At 40.2% G+C, this 21,796-nt stretch overlaps 1 protein-coding gene across 5 annotated transcripts in view; it reads left to right on the forward strand.

Moving 5' to 3' along the window:
• Nucleotides 1-21,796, forward strand: part of CSMD3 (CUB and Sushi multiple domains 3) — a 591,548-nt gene that overhangs the window by 494,611 nt on the left and 75,141 nt on the right. For all 5 annotated transcript variants that reach the window (XM_083516438.1, XM_083516434.1, XM_083516435.1 and 2 more), the window contains 10 exons: nucleotides 589-705; nucleotides 2,902-3,111; nucleotides 5,388-5,576; nucleotides 5,815-5,992; nucleotides 9,227-9,372; nucleotides 10,587-10,667; nucleotides 12,622-12,735; nucleotides 17,580-17,768; nucleotides 18,057-18,203; nucleotides 20,491-20,679. In XM_083516438.1, coding sequence (XP_083372564.1) covers nucleotides 589-705; nucleotides 2,902-3,111; nucleotides 5,388-5,576; nucleotides 5,815-5,992; nucleotides 9,227-9,372; nucleotides 10,587-10,667; nucleotides 12,622-12,735; nucleotides 17,580-17,768; nucleotides 18,057-18,203; nucleotides 20,491-20,679 — 1,560 coding nt within the window. The remainder of the gene's footprint in view (nucleotides 1-588; nucleotides 706-2,901; nucleotides 3,112-5,387; nucleotides 5,577-5,814; nucleotides 5,993-9,226; nucleotides 9,373-10,586; nucleotides 10,668-12,621; nucleotides 12,736-17,579; nucleotides 17,769-18,056; nucleotides 18,204-20,490; nucleotides 20,680-21,796) is intronic.

The following is a 21,796-nucleotide window of genomic DNA, read 5'->3' on the forward strand; positions in this document are numbered from 1 at the left end:
AGACAATGAAACATTTAAGATAAAGCACAAGTGGAACCTGCAACAGTATTTTAATTGTATCACTTTTATTACATTGTTTTTAGACACCCAGGGCTCCTTTGGAAAGGAGGGAGGGAGGGATAGAAATGAAATCAATCAAGTAATCCCACCTCCCCTCATTTTTCATTTCTCTCCCCCCCCCAACTGATGCCTAGCATTCTATGGCCACTGAACATCCTCTATTCCCCCACTGGATTTTGTTTTTATTTGCTGGGGGTGGGGATGGGTTTCTCCTCTTTAGATTTCTCTCTCTCTCTCTCTCTCTCTCTCTCTCTCTCTCTCTCTCTCTCACACACACACACACACACACACCTGTTAATCTTGGGGTACCTGGCAGCATGCCAACACCTCAGTGCTTGTCGTTAGGATTGGGGTGCCCCTTTGGCAACCCCCTGTTAGAGGCCATGTTCTTCATCACATAAAATAATATTCAAATTTTCATTTTTAAAAAGTCACATATTTAGCAAACCGAGAAAGCAAGCTTAACTTTTAAATGTTATTTTAATCTTGTTTTGCATTATGTCTTTATACTTCTCTCTCCTTTTGTAGCACAGTGTGGTGGTTCTATGTCAGACTTCAGCGGAGTCATCCTTAGCCCGGGATTTCCTGGGAACTATCCTAGCAGTCTGGACTGTACATGGACTATAAAACTTCCCATTGGTTTTGGTATGTATTAATCAGTGTGACTTTTTATTATTATTGCTTGACACTTGTTCTTGTAAGTGCTTTTTAAAAATAAATATATACCTTACTTTTGGATGGTATCTCTCCTTTATTAACATATAAGCTTTTGGGGTTTGTTATTTTAAGAACAGAGGAAGCTGTGTTTATATTGACTCAGATCACAAGTCCAACTTGTTCACTGGGTGGTAGTCACCTAAGTTTTACTTAGAGTAGACCCATTGAAATCAATGGTCCTAACTGAGGGGCAATCCTATGCAAGATCAGCCAGGATGAGTAGGTTAGGATGCAGTGAATCTCCAGCTCAGCTGAAGATACATAATGTACTTTTAATGCTAGTGGAATGCATTCATTTAATCATTTTCAATGAGATATAAGTCCACAGCTTTCTGAGGTCTGTATCCAGTGAATGGAAACTGTTTGGTTCTTACTGTAATTTGCAGTAAATTTGTCTTATGAGGTATCAAAATTATTAACTGATGTAAAAATAAGCATCATTTTGTAAATCTATTTTCTTGCCACATGGAATAGTCCCTCAAAAGGTCCCAAAATAATTATCTTTATTTCATACATTCGTTCAACTGATTCTACCCCAGAGACTCAGAGCAAATGGGATGAATTATATACACGTTTATAGCTAAAACAAAACCTTTCCTTGGAAATGCAATAGGGTAAGTATTGTATGGAGGCAAAATTGCACAGCAAGAAGCAAAGGGAACGTTACTTTCCAATTTAACTGAAATCTGCATATCAATTTTAAAAAGAAAGGGGGAAAGGGTAATGATAAAACTTGATCTAGAAGTTGTTTTCAGTACCCAGATGAGTCAGAATGAATGTTTTAAATTCTATTTATATAACTCATGTGATGATTAATGTGTTTAGAGATTGAGGGAGCAATGCTATACAAAAGAAGGTGGCATAAAGTTAAGCTGTTAAAATAGTTTTTGAGTTACAGCACCCTTTTTGCTATCTGAACTTTTGCTGGGTTGCCAGGTACTGAGACAGGATCCAACCTAAGTCGCTCCTCTGCCACACCCTCAGAATTCCCATTTTTTTCTGTATAAAAAAAATCCTTCCAGTAGTACCTTAAAGACCAACTAAGTTAGTTCTTGGTATGAGAGAAAACCATGGAGAGACCTGGTCTGAACAGAGACATTGGATTCTTATCTCATTATACATGACTAAGCCATTTTTCACCTTCTCACCCCTTGCCTTTTCCTGTAAGACCTATTGCAGTCGTTAAGAGTCGTCAACAGGCTCATCTCAGCTATCTGCCAATCACCCATTCCCACCACCCTTCTGAGTAATACCCCTCCCCACCTTCTCACTATATAGAAGGATCTGGCAACTTCTGTTTCAGTGTATCTGAAGAAGTGTGCATGCACACGAAAGCTCATACCAAGAACTAACTTAGTTGGTCTTTAAGGTGCTACTGGAAGTATTTTTTTTATTTTGACTATGGCAGACCAACACGGCTACCTACCTGTAACATTTTTTTCTGGGCTTACACCAGTTTAAGATCCATCAGGCTCAGCCTTGCTGACTGGGTCCCTGGGATGGGGGAAGGTATGCTATAGGATTGCTCCCTGGGTGACTTAAGTAAAATGTGGTCACCTAATGAAAACATCAGAATCAGATTGCATGTCATTCCAGTAATATGACATCCTCATGATTGCTGTTGTTGTTTTTACAGAATTTATAGGTGATAGCTAAGTCATGCTCAGAGAGCCAATGTGGTGTAGTGGTTAAGAGTGGTAGTCTCGTAATCTGGGGAACCGGGTTCGCGTCTCCGCTCCTCCACATGCAGCTGCTGGGTGACCTTGGGCCAGTCACACTTCTTTGAAGTCTCTCAGCCCCACTCACCTCACAGAGTGTTTGTTGTGGGGGAGGAAGGGAAAGGAGAATGTTAGCCGCTTTGAGACTCCTGAAGGGGAGTGAAAGGCGGGATATCAAATCCCAACAACTCTTCTTCTTCTTCTTCTTCTTCTTCTTCTTCTTCTTCTTCTTCTTCTTCTGAGAAAGCCCATTAAAATCAATACTTTCATTTAAATACATTTATTTCAGTAGGTCTACTCCGAAAATGACTGTTGTTGGATATCACCACATATATTTCTATGCATTATTACTACCCCAAATGTTGGTATATTCCATCATACTTGTTTATCAAAAATTGCTTTTCAGGTGTTCATCTGCAATTTGCCAATTTTTCAACGGAGACGATCCATGATTACTTGGAAGTAAGAAGTGGATCAACAGATATTAGTACTGTCATTGGGAGACTCAGTGGCCCTCAAATACCAGCTTCTCTCTTCAGTACAACCCATGAAACTAGCTTATATTTTCACAGTGACTATTCTCAGAACAAACAAGGGTTTCATATTGTATATCAAGGTGAGTGATTTCAAATGCTTATTTTAGAAACTTGTAAAATATGTGGTTTTATCCAGAGGATGAGAAAAAGCTAAACAGAAGGCAAAGGGGTCAGTGTGAAGGGCATGAGGCAATGACCAAGGTTTGTGGGAAGAAGGAGAGATCAGTGAAGAAAACCAAACTCTACCTGTAGGTTATTGCTTTAGCATGACTGGAAGTATTTGTAACGTCCACCAGCTTCCTAAGGAAGTAGGAGTACCATAAGCCTTTGTGGCTTGATGAGAGCCATATCCTGGGTGCAAGGACAGTTGGGGAAAAGATGTCATACACTCAGGATAGTGGAGCCAAGCCTGTGGAACTGAGAGTAGACAGGCATCTCGATGCACGGTGTATGACTTAGGGTTCATCCACAATTCCGCTTGTCCTGCCACTTTCCCCATGGAAAACCCACTCTTTACCTCTGAATCAGAACAAACGTCAATCAGATTTTGCTCCGATTCAGCAGTAAAGAGCATATTTTCCTAGGGAAAGTGGCCACAGGGCAAATGGAAAACCGCAGGACAAGCAAAGTGTGGACAAAATGGTAAGACATTATAGTCCCAGCAGTGCTTGGTTTTAGGATAATTTTATTGTTTTATTTCATTTTCTGTGGTTTGTTTTTATGTAGACCACATTATAGCAGGCACTTCCAATTCTCGAGTGACTGTGATCTACTCTCAGTATAATAAAACTGGCCATTGTCATTGCCAAAATTCTGGAGCTTTTTTAAGGGGGGAATGAGCAGAGTTTTTGAGCTTTTGGGGGGAACTATTGCATAAAATCGATAGCTCAACACTCAGCTGACCTCCCTCCTTCACACACTCAGCTGCCAACGCAGCGAATACCACCTTTCAAAGCAGCACCAGCAGCGGAGATGGGAAATAGCACCGGGGTCACTAATGAGAAACAGGGCGATCAGTTTTTTAACTCCTGCGATCAACCTGGAACACCATGACGATCTACCTCTCATTCATGGTCGACCGGTTGGACATTGCTGACATATAGGGTTGCCATATGCCCTCTTTTTCCAGGACACATCCTCTTTTTCATGATGAGAATCTCCATAAAGATCCATAGTTAAAGTTGAAATCAGCAAATGTGTCCTGTTTTTTGCTCTTCAAAATATGGCAACCCTAAAAATATGAATGGATAAGCTGTATATAAATAATAAATTTAATAAATCTGAAAGCATAATACTGTGTATTCAAGCCTCCCATCTGTACTCTTTAGATATTTTTGCACATGGTAGCAGATTAGACATATTGGGTTGCCTCCAGTGATGTGAAAGCAGAAATCTACTCACAAAATGACAACTCCATTTCCTCTCGAATCCTCTTCTGCCCTTCTGCTCCAGAGAACCTCCCAACCTTCTGGAGCTGATTTTGAGTACTGGAGGGAACAGGAGAGAAAGGGAAAGTTCAATTGTACACAAAGGGAACTGTTGTGCTGGCAGAACCACATTATTGCTTTTAGTTCCCTTTGAGCAGAACAGGGTCTTCCAACAAACTGGAACGTGTCCAGAGGAGGGCAACCAAAATGGTCAAAGGCCTGGAAACGATGCCTTATGAGGAACGGCTAAGGGAGCTGGGCATGTTTAGCCTGGAGAAGAGGAGGTTAAGGGGTGATATGATAGCCATGTTCAAATATATAAAAGGATGTCACATAGAGGAGGGAGAAAGGTTGTTTTCTGCTGCTCCAGAGAAGCGGACACGGAGCAATGGATCCAAACTACAAGAAAGAAGATTCCACCTAAACATTAGGAAGAACTTCCTGACAGTAAGAGCTGTTCGACAGTGGAATTTGCTGCCAAGGAGTGTGGTGGAGTCTCCTACTTTGGAGGTATTTAAGCAGAGGCTTGACAACCATATGTCAGGAGTGCTCTGATGGTGTTTCCTGCTTGGCAGGGGGTTGGACTCGATGACCCTTGTGGTCTCTTCCAACTCTATGATTCTATGATTCTATGATTCTATGAACACTTTCCTGGGAAGTGGGGTATATAATCCTTTCATTTCTGTGGCTTTTTATTTTAGTAAATAAAACAACAAGAACCAGTGATAGTATGCATATTTCAAGTGTGTGTGGAAAAATGTTAGGTAAACTAGGTTCATTGTTGTGACTGATCAGAGTATACTCAGCATCATAACATATTGGAAGTTTTTATATGGTCTTTTATTTTAAACATATTTTAAAAAGAAAAATATATGTACAAAGACCTCCTGTTCTGGTGCATAGAAAATATCCTTACTATTTCATTTCAGCATATCAGTTGCAAAGCTGTCCTGATCCACGACCCTTTCGCAATGGTTTTGTCATCGGAACTGACTTCACTGTTGGGCAGACTGTTTCATTTGAGTGTTTTCCTGGGTACACTCTAATTGGCAATTCAGCACTTACATGCCTTCATGGGATAAGTCGTAATTGGAACCATCCTCTGCCAAGGTGTGAAGGTATGTTTTCAGTAGAAAAGTACTAGTTCATGCAAACTTTCTCTTTATTAACTGTATTCCAATTAAGTCTGTTGACAAATTTGAGCTGAATCAGAAATGGTCTTCTTGAGAGAGTGGGATGGTTAGTGGGCTGCAATATCACATGGTAGTTAAGGCTGCTGGAGAATTGAGAAACGATGGAATTTGTGCACATAATCACTTTTATTGGTGATCTGTTTTGTTTTGTTTGTTTTCACAGCTCTTTGTGGAGGAAATATTACAGCAATGAATGGCACAATATACTCTCCCAGCTATCCTGATGAATACCCAAACTTCCAAGACTGTTTTTGGCTTGTAAGAGTACCACCAGGGAATGGAATTTATATAAATTTTACAGTCCTTCAAACAGAGCCAATATATGATTTCATAACTGTCTGGTAAGCAGAAGCTAACATTATTCATTTGTTTTATAATCTGGCATGCTTAGGAACACAAATGTTTAAAAGATCTTCTTGATTTGCCTTGCTTTGGTGAGGCAAGGTAGTGGGGCAAAATAAAATAAATGTTTATTTTTGTTCAGCAAAGTAGCTGTACTTTAAGATGTACTTAAACATGCTCCACAGAATTACATTTCGGGGATGACATGTTTGCATTGTATTATATGGCAAATTACTCTGTGATTAAGTCTAAAATGCTATAACACTTACATGGGAGTAAACGCTATTGATCACAATCACACTTCCCTTTCCATACATATACATAAGATTGTGATGCATATGTAATACCATGTAACCTGGAGAAACAGAAACTTACCAATAACTGTCATGGCATTCAACATAGAGAACTGTCACTAGTAAATACCTCCTGGTTCATACAGTTATGTTCCTTACTACAATATCAAAGGATCACTTGTAGGTATTAATGAGCTACCACATATTTAAATTGTTTAATAGAGCTGTTTCATACAGCCAGCAGCTAGTCAACTGGACTGAAATAGTCAACTGTGTATGTGAATCAGGCCTCTCTGGTTCAAAAGTTAAATATATGAATCCTGCTCCAGAGGAAACTGGCCACAAGGTTCATTGAAATTAATGGGTTTTGCTATTGTGACTAACTTCTCCCATTGGTTTTAATGAGCTTTGAGTCTAATAAACTTCTTTCTGGATCAAGACTATTATGTGCAATAAAACTGCAAGCAGATCTGTTATGGAGCCAACATACATTTTTAGCCAAATTATGTTTATGGGTTCAGAAAGAGAAAGAGCAAAGAGTAGCAAGTGTATGAAATCATATTTCATAAGTCCTGATCAGTGCTTCCACTGACTTTTTCCTCAGATGGACACAATTTAGTTTTTGAGAATTAAATGACTGGATACCTTGTTGTTGTTTTTTAAGTAATGTCTTTAATGTGCTGACCTTTGTTGTGCATTGTTCTGAGTTCAGTTTTGAGGAAAGGCAAAATAAATTTAAATTGCAGTTAAATAAATATATACATCAAGGAGGGTAACTGGGAAAGAAGAGAGAAGGAAAGGAATCCACCATATGGAAATTGTATGACAAAGGTTGCTCAGTAACTAAAGAAAGACTGTACAACAATAAAGGGGGGAAAGAGAGAAAATTCATCTGTGTGTGTCTGTTTTAACTGCTTCATCTGCCAGGACATCTACCTCAGGCTCAGGTTATCCTTATTTAACCTTGCCATAGATATGGCACTGCCTGCCTAATAGCCATGGCCATGAGCTTGTTCCTGGCAGTACCGAGCTAAGCTGAAAAGCCATGAAGGCCAAACAAAAACATCTCCTTAATCTTGGCTGCAGTTCCTGAAGCCAGATCAGCCTGTATAAACTGGTCACCTTTCTCTTTCTATTGCAACCTGATCATCCCCGTTTGCTGTTTATCTACATTTAGTAAATCTAAGACAAACAGCATCGTCTAATAAACACCATAATTAGGGATGCTTGCAGATTCTTTTTTTGTGTGGATTTTTATATGAGCTGACCTGATCCTCTGACCTCCTGGACTGATGTGTGGACTGGAATGGAAATGTTTGGATTTCACACTGCTCTGAATTTTGCAATACCATTCGTACCAAAGTGCATTTTCTGTTAACTATATTATAAATGAAATCCATTCAGAAGTGTGGGCTTTCAGATATAATAATAATGGCTCGGTGTCAGAAGGTGGAAAGTGATGCACATAGAGGCAAAAATTTAAAAAATAAAATCCAACATTCACTATACATTAAATGTATTGTTGCAGAGACAAACCAGGATATAAATGTTTGTGTCATAATTTGAATAATGGTGTGTAATACGATGAATATATTGGCAGCTGTGAAAAAGGTGGATTCCATGCTTGGAATTAATTGTACATCAAACTGCCAGCATTGCAATGACCTTATACAAATTAATGGGGTAAGGTAAAGGTAAATGGGTAAAGGACCTATTGATGGTTAAGTCCAGTCAAAGGCGACTATGGGGTTGCGGTGCTCATCTTGCTTCAGGCCGAGGGAGCTGCCATCTGTCCACAGACAGCTTTCTGGGTCATGTGACCAGCATGACTAAACCACCTCTGGCGCAATGTAACACTGTGACAGAAGCCAGAGTGCACAGAAACCCCGTTTACCTTCCCGCTGCAGCGGTACCTATTTATCTCCTTGCATTTTGATGTGCTTTCAAACTGCTAGGTTGGCAGGAGCTGGGACCGAGCAACGGGAGCTCACGCCATCACGGGGATTCAAACCGCCCAAAAGTGCATTTATCCAATTCAAATTTCAAGCAGTGTTGATAGCATCCTGTGAAATAACTAGCCACTTTGTACAAATCAAGAAATATGTTGAAAAACAACCAACAGTTGAAGAGCACCTCTATAAATTTGATTTTAACAAACATTCAGAATAAAGAAAAAGAGCAGAATGAGATGCAGACATTTTGGCCTGTATTGCGTTGGTTAAAAATCTGCAAGAATGTTAGGGGCCACATAATTTTAAATGGCCTGTTATTTTTATGTTCTTTCAAATGTCAGTGTTTCATTGTCTGAATATGATCACATATCACATGAATGTGACCAAATGCTAACAGCTGCAGCCACAATGAATTTCACCTGCACATTAGGGGGAGATATAGATTGCTCCATAAACATTGTTTTCAGAACATTAAATACCTGTAAAATACACTTGACAGAAATCTTATGGACACTAAAAGTGTGGTGTGCACATATTCCATGGTTGTTTCACACCATAGTAAAGGATGGGAGCAGTCCAAAAATAGTATAAGCACCACTCTTGGAACAATAGGGTCTCCTTCCTATCTGCCAGTTTAGAGACTTGAAGGTGAGGATGACACAGACTGATAATATCCCAATTCCTCCAAGTGTGTCAAGGTTCATAAAACTAAATAGGGATGGTGGAATTGGGGGCTTGAAAGGGTGTGAATGTATGTGCATTTCTGTTCATTTTTCAGAATGCACACAAACATATTCAGCAGAAGTTCCACTGAAATTAGGACCAGGGGCTCTCTAAACTTTGCTCATTATAGCTTACATAATTGCCTATTTTCCCACTCTTCCTCATTTGCACTTCTTTTCAGCACGTTTTGAATTCTTTACCAGCGTGTGTGGCAAAGGCATAAATTTAATTTGTAGTGTTGTTTTTTTGCCTATGTTTCTTTTAGGGATGGTCCTGACCAAAGTTCTCCTCAAATTGGACAGTTTAGTGGCAACACTGCATTGGAATCGGTCTATAGCACTTCGAATCAGATACTGATAAAGTTCCACAGTGACTTCACAACGAGTGGCTTCTTTGTGCTTAGTTACCACGGTTGGTGTTGCATATCTTTATACTGATTGTCTACCAATTGGTGTTTTGTTCAGCTGTTCACTTTCAGATTAACTGCACATTGTAGAGCAGTAATATTGCTGGTTGTAGGGAAATTGAAATACTGGTAGCCTGCAACGCATAGGAATATGGATAGTCATAGGATTTGTAAAGAGAAGAACAAGGCATGAGTAATGGGATTACATCGGTGCTGAAACTACTCCAACATATTATCTGTGAACTACTGACCATCCTAGACAGTGATGTTTTCATTTCACTGACTCACAGTCCTTCATTGGAAGGCCTGTCTTTGCATACTGAAAGCCCATTCATCCTCTTAAACTAAAAAAGCAACAACAGTTCACATAACAGTGGCACAAACACAGGGACCAAGCCACAATGAATTACTCAAGAGAAAGGGACAAGAAATTCCCCTAGTCCTCATTTGTTGGATTATTATTCTTATATCTCATTTTACAGGTGACTCTGGGCAATTTACAAACATACAATAAAAACAACTTAAAATGGCTTTTAAAAACCATTTTAAAAACAAAAACCAACTAGAGATCCACAGTACAAAATGAACAGCTAAGGAAGAGACCTTTTCATCAAGTCTTCCATTTTTTGAGACAGTGCAGATAGGGGGTGCCTTATCTCAGCAGGGATGCTGCTGGAAAAACAAGACACTCTCTCACATTTGGTGGGATGAAAGAAATGTCCAAAGGGCAGAAAAGAAGCAAGTCCACCATAAGGTTTCTTGAATATCCTCAAAGAGTGCTTGAATACATGCCAAAAGTAATGCTACGACAAGTTAGGAACTGTTTCTAGGGGCTGATGTTTGAACTGAGCGTTACAACAAGGGGTAGTGTTATATCAAATTTTCTTCTGATCAGTTGAACATTAGAGGAAGCTGTAGGGTTATGCCATAGTCATTTATAAGATTGTTATTCAAAGTGAGCAAAGGAGTTGGTACAGTATTCTTCTTTTTTGCCCACAAACTTGTAGTAATGCCTTCACCAGGTTCCCCAACATATGTGATAATTGGACAATCCCCATTGGGAATGAATGTGAGGTGTTTTTTTAACAGTCCAAGCCCTGTTGAATCAGGGTAGTTTGCTTTTAGATGTTGATACTGTACTTTCAAGAGAAGGCTATAAAAGTTGTTATCCTATGAAACAGAGCAACAAATTAATCATTGTGTCTTATGCATTTCATAGCATATCAGCTTCGAGTGTGCCAGCCTCCACCTGCTATACCGAATGCTGAAATTCTGACTGAGGATGATGAATTTGAAATAGGTATAGTCAATCTAAGCATAAATAACATATATTTCCTCCCATAAAGAAAACTGCTGAATGTGCACAGACAAGCACTGTGGTGCTTAAGCTCCGTATCACTATGGGCAAACGTAAAAATTTCATGTGGCTTTGCATGCTAGAACAGCCTACAATTTAAATGAACTAAAGACCCTTGAGAATTTGTAAAATATCTAGATAATCAGAGGTTCAGACAACTGGAAGGTGCAACTACATAGGCTTATGATTTCTAGCAGCAGTTTGGTGGAAGGTGACGATTAATATATAAGGAGATCATGATCAGTGAAAGGGCTTTCTACTGTCATTAACAAAGCCCGTTTTCTGGATTCTGTTGCCATTGTATTATCTAAATATGAAAACAAGAATTATCTCCATGTCATTGGATCTAGCTGTTCCCATAGGTAGGTACAGAAATAGTTAACGCTTGCTTCCCCTCTGCTAGCAGCCTTCTGTGTCTTCACAGAACTGCCCAAGATGGCTGGGTGCTACACAGAGGGAATAACAGAAATCCCACTTACATCTGTGGAGAACCCAGGTGACAGAGGGACACTCACTCCAGCAAATGGCAGAAGCAATTCTTGTTTGCCAGGGTTGCCATATTTCATAGGAGAGTTGTTGAATATTTTTTTTTTTTGCAAAATTTAAAGAAGCATGAAGTTTTTGGCCAAAGTTGTTGGAAATCTCAAAAAAAGAGGGGGAAGTTGTAAGCTATTTTTAAGGAAATTTACCAACATCTACATTTCTGACACGCGTTGTCATAAGTCCAGATTTTCCTGGACTTTTAGCAATTTTCCAACAGCCGAATCCCAGCTGTTTTGTGGCCAATCCACATGTATGCAAGATGTATCCCTATTTCCAAGATAGTGACACTTCTTAGCACAATCTGGGAAATGGTACAGTCCCACTGAGACTTTTCAGTTGACTGTGGTGTAAAGCCTTCTTTACTCTGTGGCACTAATCATCTGGCCAGCAGGGTTTGGCTGCAATCCTAGACAGCAAGATGTGCAGATCCGGGAGAAAGGCGCATGCAGCCAGATGCAATTGGAGAGGCTTTACTGCAGCCAATTACCTGGCTGAATGGACAAGACCCTTTTATCTTTAAGACCTGTTTGCTTGTTCAGCTGGATGATCACCTGCTGTAAAAACCATTTTTTAAAAACAAAACAAAAGAAAACCCCCATCCAACTGCAAATGCTGAGCCTACATATATGACTATTTAGCATTGTGTGTTTTCTGGGGATGGTGAAGGTAAATTAAAGTGTCACATGGAGATATTGACTGGTCATTTTAAAATTGATTGGCACTTGTCACTGAAATCTGTTCTATCTATTGGCTTGTACTTATGATGTCTCGTGTTTTGAACCTTTTTAGTTTTGTTTTGTAAACCACCTTGTGAAGTCAGGTTAGAAATCTGTTTAATAAATAAACAAGTATGAATAATACAATGTTATGAAACCCATTGGGTGCCGACTCTAGAGTGTTAAAAATAATAGTCAAGTTTTTTCAAAAGTTGCTTTTGAATCTTTTCCATTACAGTTTTAATTTCAAAAAGCCATGTACTAACCACAATGTATATTATGTCTGAGGAGGGACAGCGGGGATAAGGGTACTTGATGGCTTCCTCTTAATTACTGTCATGACTACTAAAAAAAATGCAAAGCTTTTAAAACTCCACCATTCTGCTGCATTGCTTCACAGACTAACAAGCATCCAAATGTGTGAGTCATACTAATAGTAGAGCTGGCAAGAAATGATAAATGTGTCTGCTCATTTGCCACAACATTTCCTGTGTCTAATCAAAGCTATTTGTGCCAGTGGTCATTTGCAAACTATATATGTTGGGAAAGGTACTTCATTACTCAGTGTGACTATCAGTGCCAAAAGTCCCCATTAATTGTTGTTTAATCACAGCTTTCTCCTTTTTTTTATCAAATAGGGGACATAATAAGGTACCAGTGTCTACCAGGCTTTACATTAGTTGGTAATGAGATTCTGACATGTAGACTGGGAGAGAGGCTACAGATGGATGGAGCACCACCTGCTTGCCAAGGTTTTCTGCTTCAATATCATTTGTTTAGATGCGTTTGTATATTGTGATATGTTTTCAGAGGTTTCAGAGATTTCCTTCTAACAGACACATTGAACTTTAGAGTGCTCAAAGGGCACTGGTTGCAACTCTTTCGGCAATCCCGTATTTCTGTTGCCATGTTGCAAATGAGTGAAGGGGGAGCTGAGACTGAGAGGAAGTCGGTTTCCCAAAGACAAAGCAACTTCATGGCAGAGGTGAAACTCAAATCAGGAATTTTCTGATTTCTACTTCAGTTTCTTAGCTACGTCGATTCTCATTTATCCGGGTTCTCTGTGACTCACCTGCCATGATCCTCTGTGCATTCATCATCATCATCATCGACTTTTATTGCACTAGCCATAGGCCATGGCATCATTCAGAAGAATAACAAAAGGAAAAACAGCAATAACTATACAAATCATCAGGCACCACACATACAGTATAAACCATGGTCCCAACTACTAAGATTATTTGTTGCATAAAATAGAATAGCAGAGGATTCACTAGTAAAATGTGCCAAATTAAATATCTGAATCCCCTTTGCAGTTGACCACTATTTTATCTAGTTCTTTCCTCCTGATCATCTTAGCTGCCAATGCATAGAGTGCTACTTTATAAGTTACAAAGTCATCAGTATCGCTCAGCAGCCATTTCACCCTTTCTACCCTATTCAAGTGAGTTCCATTCGGAAAAGGGGTTTTATGAATCGGTCTCTTGGGTCTATATATAACGGGCACTTCAATAAATAGTGGCACAGGTCCTCCACACAGGATTGCCCACACAGAGAAAGTCTCTCTTCATAATGTACTTTGCCATAGCGTCCATCCGGCACCACCAAGGGCATTGATTGGAATCGTAATTCTGTGAAAGCGATTCTAAGCATGGCAAGTGGGAGCTTTGACAGGTAACTGGCCTGGGAATGCTCCTTTTTAATAAGTGGAAACCATGGCAAACTCTTGGTAGAAGCCATCATGGTGAAATCTCTTTCTGCATCGGACCTAAAGAGACAATCTCTTAAGTGCCTCTTGTTCATCTTAATAGTCACCTGAAAATCTTGTAATTGGTATTGGAACAAGAGGAGTTGGATACCTTCCTTCCAACATTTGGTCTGTTTCTGTTCTGTGTGTGACATAGCGGGGAATCTCTCCTCCGAAAGAAATTGAAGTCTTTTCACATAATTTAAGCACAGGTAATCAATTCTATCCTGTATTGTTGTCACATCCGCTTCCACACGGAGAAGAGCAGCTGGAGTCCCGTTGGGGAGCAAGAGCACTTTCCTGAGGAATTTGTTCTGCACTATTTCTAAGGCTTTGTTGGCATTTGGGTCCTTGCCCCATATCGCTACTCCATGAAGCATCTGGGAGACCTCTTTCAATGCAGGTTCCAATAGCTGACCACCCGCTGTAAAACAGAATTTCATTAATGCCCCACAAGCTTTCTGCGCTTCGAGTTTTGTAGCCTCGATGTGCCCCTTCCATGATAGTGTCTCAGTGAAAAGAATTCCCAGATATCTGAAGGAGTGTATTTGCTCCAAGTTCTGTTGATCCATTTTCCATTTGAATCTGGGACTACGCTTCCCAAAGACCATAATTTTGGTCTTGGAGTAATTCATGTTGAGCTCTTCCCGCTTGCAATACCTGCTGAAAGCTGTAAGCAGATTGTTAAGACCTAATCAGGAGAGTGATAGGAGCACCACACCATCGGCGTACAGCAGGCAAGATATCTTCCTATTACTAATTGATGGGGCGGGGGATTGCACCCGTGCTAGCTGTGGCACCATATCATTTAGATAAAAGTTAAAAAGTGTGGGAGCCAATATGAAGCCTTGTTTCACGCCTCTTGATGTCTTGAATGCTTCCGAGAGACCTCCCTTTAAGCCCACTCTGACTCGTGTTTCGGTACCACTATACAGTTCATGAATTAATAATAATAGTCATGGGTCTATATTAGCATTTGAGAATTTCTCCCACAGTCTGTTACGACTGATTGAGTCAAAAGCAGCAGATAGGTCAATTAAGGCAGTGAACAGGTTACATTTGCTTTGATTGATATATTTGTTAATAATATGAGATGGTGTAAAGCACTGGTCAGTCGTACTATATCCAGCTCTGAAACCTGCTTGTTCCTCGTGTAAGGTGTTATTTTCACCTAGCCAGTCTGTTAATTTGGTGAGCAGATGATGAGCATAGAGTTTAGAGGGGATGTCCAGCAAACTAATGGGGCAGTAATTTTTGGGGAGGGTTTTATCCCCTTTTTTGTAAATTGGCACGATGGTATTCAATTTCTAGCCGGCTGGCATTTGAGCTGTATTATTTATGTGGGTGTAGAGCTTTGCCAGGATGGGTTGCCACCAGTCCATATGAGTCTTAAATAGCTCTGGTGGCATCATATCCTCACCTGGTGCTTTATTTAGTTTTAGACTCTCTATCAGAGATTTTATCTCTACAGGGGTCACCGCTTGCCACTCAGGAAGCCCGACTGGTCAATGGTCACCTCAGCATCGAGTGAATGCCCTGTCTGTTCTCCATAAAGTTCCTCGTAGTAATCCACCCAACGTTGTGCCAATATAGTGGCGTCTAGTGTTGATCTTGATTCATTCATGCCCTGAGACACCAGAAGCCAAAACTTGTCCTCTCTTCGCTCAGCCACTGCCATCCCTAGTTCTTGCCACTGGCTTCTCATAAAGCTTGGTTTTTTGATCTTTATAATTTTCTTATATGCTGATCTTCTCCTTCCCATATTTCCCTTGTTAATTTCAGAGGGTTTTCCCTCGATAGGTTCTAATAGCACTTAGCAGGTCTTTCTTTGTTTTCTTGCATTGCCCATCAAACCAACTTCTCTAATTTCCCTGTGTACAGTTTGTGACATTGGGCTTCACCAAATAGGCTCTGAAGAGTGTACTGAGTCCGTAACTGGATTTGTTGAGGTGTTTATGAGGCGATGTCGTAGGCTCTTCATTAAATCACTTGCCAGGATCCTGTGTATTTTATCATTCACCTTCAAATACCATTTCGCTCTTGACGTGCCCAAGGATTCGCCAACTGTACACATTGTCTCTGCAGGGAGCTGACACTCCAGGAAAGGAGCTAAAGTAACTGAGAGTGGGAAATGGTCGCTTTCAGTTCTTACCAACACATCTACTATTTTCATCAAGCTGAAGAGTGGAGGTGAAACTATAAAATAGTTTATGACACTTCCTCCTTTACTATGTAAATAAGTAAGTTGGCCCTTAGAGGTGTCGGCTGGACATCCATTTAATATTAATAAACCGTGCAGAAAGACCTATTCTAGAAGTTTCAGTCCTTGAGGGTTAACTTTCTTGTCCATGGAAGTGAGAGTAAAGGGGGAAATGTCATCCAGATCTATCCCTCGTGACTTTAGTCTTCTTTTGGAGCCATCCCCGATGCAGGCATTAAAGTCCCCGCATAATAGGATTCGAGCAGCTGGGCTTTTCACATTTACCGTATCTGCTCTGTAAGACTTGTTAGATCGGTCCAAATCTGAACCACCATGTCTAGGGTGCGTGCTGGTGGGAGGTAAGTGTTAATACAGAAAAATGAGCCTCCTGCCACTGGACTAAACTGTAGTGGCAAGAAAGATTCATAACCTCTGTGCATTCGGAACAAAATATACTGGCAACATATGTTGTTCCAGTCATATTATCCATGTGTACAATTGGTAACATGCACCGTTTAGAGATTCTTCTGATTCAGTAGCCTATAAATGTTTTGAAATAAATAAATAAATAAAATATCAGATAAGGGACATAAGTTGATTACCTACTGCCACAGGACCCCTTTCACCCTGAACAGAATCCATCTAACCCACCAGTAAACACCATTCAGAAGGAAAGGTCTGTTCAGAAAGGCCTTCTGTATTGGCTTCCTATGGGCAATTCTGTTGGCTACCTTGGTAAATAACCCATCAAGCAGTTGCAGCTGCTCAAACTCTTATAATGCCAATGAAACTCCCATGGCATTTTAAATTAGTGGAAGTCATGTTGTAGCATAAACACTCTGCTCCTGGGTCAATGGTTATTTGCCTGCACACACAAACACATACACACAAATTTCAGTTAATTGGCGTCTGTAGAAAGCAGAAACAAATGATTAAAGTGATAGCCTGGAACAGAAGCAATGTAATTTTTCTCTAATACAGAATCAGAGGAACACAGTTCCTTCACATTGCAGAAAGCCAGTGGAGGAACAAGAATGAAAAGAAACCAAATGAGTTAATTAAGCTTAAATGGTCCCAAATGTCTCTCAAGCACCATAGACTCTACTCCAGTGCTGGTGTAAAGTGTTTGCTTTCAAGTTCCCCATTGGTGGTGATATGAAGGGGGGGGGGTTACCCTCCGACCATGCTAGGGACCAGAGATCCGAAAAGTACCCACTAGGAATGAGGGGGAAAATTGATTGCTGCTTAAATTGCACTTCCTGCTGACAGTTTGTTAACACGCAGGAACCATTGTTAGGCCCCAAACTGAGGCATAATGAGGCAAGGGTTGGACAGAGCCCCCTGGATCCAATACCCCTTTGTCAGAGAGGCAACTGTAAGGAAAAGCTTGGCATCTTTCATTATTTAATTCATAAATGTTTTTACCAGAAAAGGAACATTTGGGTCACTTAACAAAGGGGTGAGGAGAACAAATGCAAAAACTATAATGCATTATTCTAAAATTTAAAAACCTGTACTGATTTTCATCTGTTCTATTTTAATAGAAATGAAATTATTGATGCACATGTTTAAAATGTAGAAAAAATAAGACTTCTATCATGCAGTTTTCCAGCTATCCAAGCATTTATAGCAATTCCTCTCTTTTGCAGTTCTTTGTCCTGCAAATGAATTGCGTCTGGATTCAACCGGAGTGATACTGAGCCCTGGCTACCCAGATAGCTATCCAAACCTCCAGATGTGTGCATGGACCATTACAGTGGAAAAGGGTTATAATATCAGCCTTTACTTTGAATTCTTCCAGACAGAAAAGGAATTTGATATACTTGAGGTGTTTGATGGTAACTATAGGACATACAGCCTTGGATGATTTAGTATACATTGTTTTTAGCCAGTAACTCTTAAGTTGTGTATTTTATCATGCATGCGGTTTCAGTGTCATTGTTGCTTTTCATTTTAGATTGCACCCTGTTATGAAAAATTCCCTATATATGCCATTAATGATATGGCTACAATGTATTGCATTAATTTACTTCCTACTTGTTTAGGAACCTCTTTTAGTATATCTCTAATTTTAGTTTCCTTTCTTTTCTTCTCTCTGCCTTGCTACCTCTTCCAACATCATCAAGGATCAAATAGCCACAGTCCGTTACTAATCTCCCTAAGTGGAGATTATTCCTCATCTCTAAACATAACTAGCAGTGGCCACGAAGTGTTTCTTCGGTGGTCTGCAGACCATGGCACAAACAAAAAAGGTTTCAGGATACGATATATAGGTAAGTCAATCAAATCTTTCTCTTTTCTACCTTTCAAATACATCAGCAAGCTCAACTTTCAGCTGTCAGCGTTGGAAAGATCCAGCCAGCATCATGCTATAATGGAATTTTTCCTTCCTTCTCTATCCTGTCCCACAGCACATTCCTCCCAATCTGCTCCACAGGGTTTCCCTACCCCCTGGAGCACATTGTGCTGGCATATGGATAGAAGAGGAAGTAGAAATCCCATTTGCATGTGCAAAAGTATTTTGCTCAAAAAGGACATCCCAGTTGGACATTGATCTGTGTGTACAAATGGGGCAAATGGACCTTGGAGGATATTCTAGATATTCTGGACCATCTGCAAGAAGGTACACATGATCTGTTCTGTTGGTAGCAAGTCTAATCAACATGGACATTCTAGAACACTAGGCTTAGCTGATGAGAAACCCACAAATTTGCTTTTCGTTTCACTTTAGAAAAGGTTTAGGTGACATCTTCATGACTGAACTAGTCCAATTGTTTCAGGTATGTGTAGTGGGAACAATTTTTAGAAGAGATGCAAGAGGCATGCTTCTGTACACATTTGGTGAAGTTGTGACTGAGACCAAAAAAAAAAGAAGAGGGACAATTTACCATCACATTATCCAAATGTTTGTATCATCTTTTCTTTTGTTTTCTTTTTTGTGGGGCAGTATGTATGCAGACCAAACAAGCACAGAGTCTTAGATTGATGATTGGGTTGAGGGTTTTGACATTACTGCGCCAATGTATTTTTCTAAAATCCTAGTATTCTGCATATCTGAGAGAGATATAATTGTAGGAGGGTTTACCTAATCCAGACTTCCTCAACCTCGGCCCTCCAGATGTTTTTGGCCTACAACTCCCATGATCCCTAGCTAGTAGGACCAGTTTTCAGGGATGATGGGACTTGTAGTCTCAAAACATCTGGAGGGCCGAGGTTGAGGAAACCTGACCTAATCCTATGGTCAAATCAGCTTCTCTCCAGCTTCTTTAGTGCCCTTTAGCCAATTAATTGCCTTTTGATAATTAACCATGTGAGCTGGAAAGTCAGGAAACCCCCTGGACAGGACCACTTCTGGAACCCAAGACAAAACAATAATAAAAGTGTGTGTGTGTGTGTGTGTGTGTGTGTGTGTCACCTAAGTCATGCTAGAGAAAAGAACGAAAGCACAAAATACTGGTATTCATTGCTAGAGAGCTAATCTTAGAGGTGTTCAGTGAGTTAATTTGCAGACAAGAGTTACAGACTGGACTATCCTCAATGATCTTTTTAAAGAATACAAACCCAATTTGCTTCTGAAAAAAGATATCAAAGAAGCAGACAACAGTATTTCAAACAGAAGTGTGGGGAGGGTGCATGGGGGTGGGTGGGGGTGGGTGGGGGTGGGTGGGGGCGTACGCTATGCAAGACCCATCTTGAACCAGAACTTCTCTTGAACAGAAAAAAATAAAGTAATAGTCATTTCCATCTGTTCAATGTGCCAAAGTTCTCCCTGTCCTCTACCTCATGCCTGGTGTATCCATATTCTTTTCATGCTGCAGATGCCATCTTTCATGATCTTCCTACCCATATTAATTACCCTAGATACATGTTAAAACAAGTATCAATTACATTATGCAGAAACTTCTGATAAAAATTTGAACTTGGATGTTGACACAATCTAAGTAGATTACATTTGTAATTAACACATGCAAATGTGATCAGATGGGAAGAAATAAGATTAATAAACAAGGTTTGTACATAGGAAAAAGAATCATAATGTATGTCCTAACTGGTGAAGTCGTCTATACCCTATTTAAAATATGTAATACAGATATTTTGCAAGAGATTGTGAGTTTGGATATGTTGATTGTCAATTCTGCTTATCTATGCAACCCAGAGATCCATCTTCCTTACCTAGATGTTTGTTTAGTTTTTTCTCAAGCCAAAAGCCAAGTGTAAACAGGTGAAACAACCATCAGTTATCATTGGCCTAAGGCCAGACCTTCACTACTTTTCCCACTGGGGCATATAGGTGACAACCAGGCTGCCCCATTTTCAATGTACTATGAAGCCCTTTTTGTCTCTGCTTGCTATTGCCCCCTCCCCAAATTGTGCTGAGACATGGTCAGTGTCAGAATACAGCCTTATTATCTCCCCTTTCCTTGGGGTCTTCACCACTGCTGCTAAAGGGGTCAAGGCTCCAAAGTTTGCAATCCCCACAGGAAAATGCCTACTGTTAAATAAGGTGATATGTGGGGGAGAAATCCATGCACTGATTGCTTCTTTCTTTTGTTTTCAAAGCCCTTTACTGCAGCACCCCAGAATCACCTCCTCATGGGTTCATTGTTAGTCAGACAGGTGGGCAGCTGAACAGTGTGGTTCGCTGGGCTTGCGACCGAGGATTCCGCCTCGTCGGAAAAAGCAACGCTTTGTGCAGGAAATCTCCCAATGGATATCATGCATGGGATGCACCTGTCCCAGCATGTCAAGGTAATCAGCTTTTCCTTACAGAATTGGATTTGCCCACTTTGATTCCATTCCAAATATCCATGGATGCTCTAGCGCACCAGTAGCGCTGCTAACTCCAGTTAATGCAAAAAAGAGAGAGAAAAGCTCCATTTTTATTTCACTTATTTAAGCTAGGGAATCTTTCAGCCATTATTCACGGCAAGCTCCAGGGCATCATGCAATTAACCAAGTGGCATGAAGCAAAACATTCGACAGTAAAGCAATATAATATGCATAGCCGGCAGTCTGCATTGAATTGCACACATTAGGGTAAAGTGTGCACGTTTTCAGCACCAGGGGTGCCAATTCAGTCATTGGGACACATGTAGTTATCACTTAAATGATATGTATGGAATAGCCCCCACATAAGTGCCCTTAAATTCAGGGAATCAAGAGCTAGAAAGTGGAGTTGAATATCTGTGAAGTTTCCCAAGTAGGATTCCCCCAGGTTTGTGGGTTCTCAGGCAGGTAGTAGCACTTGTAATGGTGCCAAAATGTATAGAACCAACACCATGCTTAAGCTGTAATATATATACTCAATTTAGCCTAGAAATATATTACTGTGGTTTGCCTTTTTCATTAATAGTTTTTTTCCTCCTAGGCAAATCCTGTGTCACAATAGCCTCTACAAGTGAGAATTTCCTTCATTGCGTTATCCTTATCCAAACCAGAACAATCCCTTTCTTTTCCTTTCAGTGTTATCAAATCATTTTTATCTGGTCTACATTTAATTGATGGGCCTGTGAAAAATTTAGAACCATAAAATAGAGGCAGAAGAATGTCCCAAACGCACCGACCTCAGCCTTCAGTTTGCATTGTTCCATGTAGTCTACTGCATCAGTTCATATTTGTGGAAAAAATATCTAGAGGGAAACAATATCTGGCAAATATTAGTTTGCTAGGATAGCCAGGGAAGGAAATAGGAGGTGATGTGGTTATTGGAGGAAAGAAAAGGTACAGTGGCTTTATTAGAACAAGCAAAAGTAAACTGCGTGCAAAAGGTCGAAGCACAGAAGAGCCTTTGATATACTATATCTGCCTCCATTAGAACCACTGCTGCTACTCTGATTTAGTTGTTGTTTCTGCTGCTGCTGTTACA

This window comes from Podarcis liolepis (genome assembly GCF_965112155.1).
Source record: "Podarcis liolepis genome assembly, chromosome: 8".
Taxonomy (NCBI): Eukaryota; Metazoa; Chordata; class Lepidosauria; order Squamata; family Lacertidae; genus Podarcis; species Podarcis liolepis.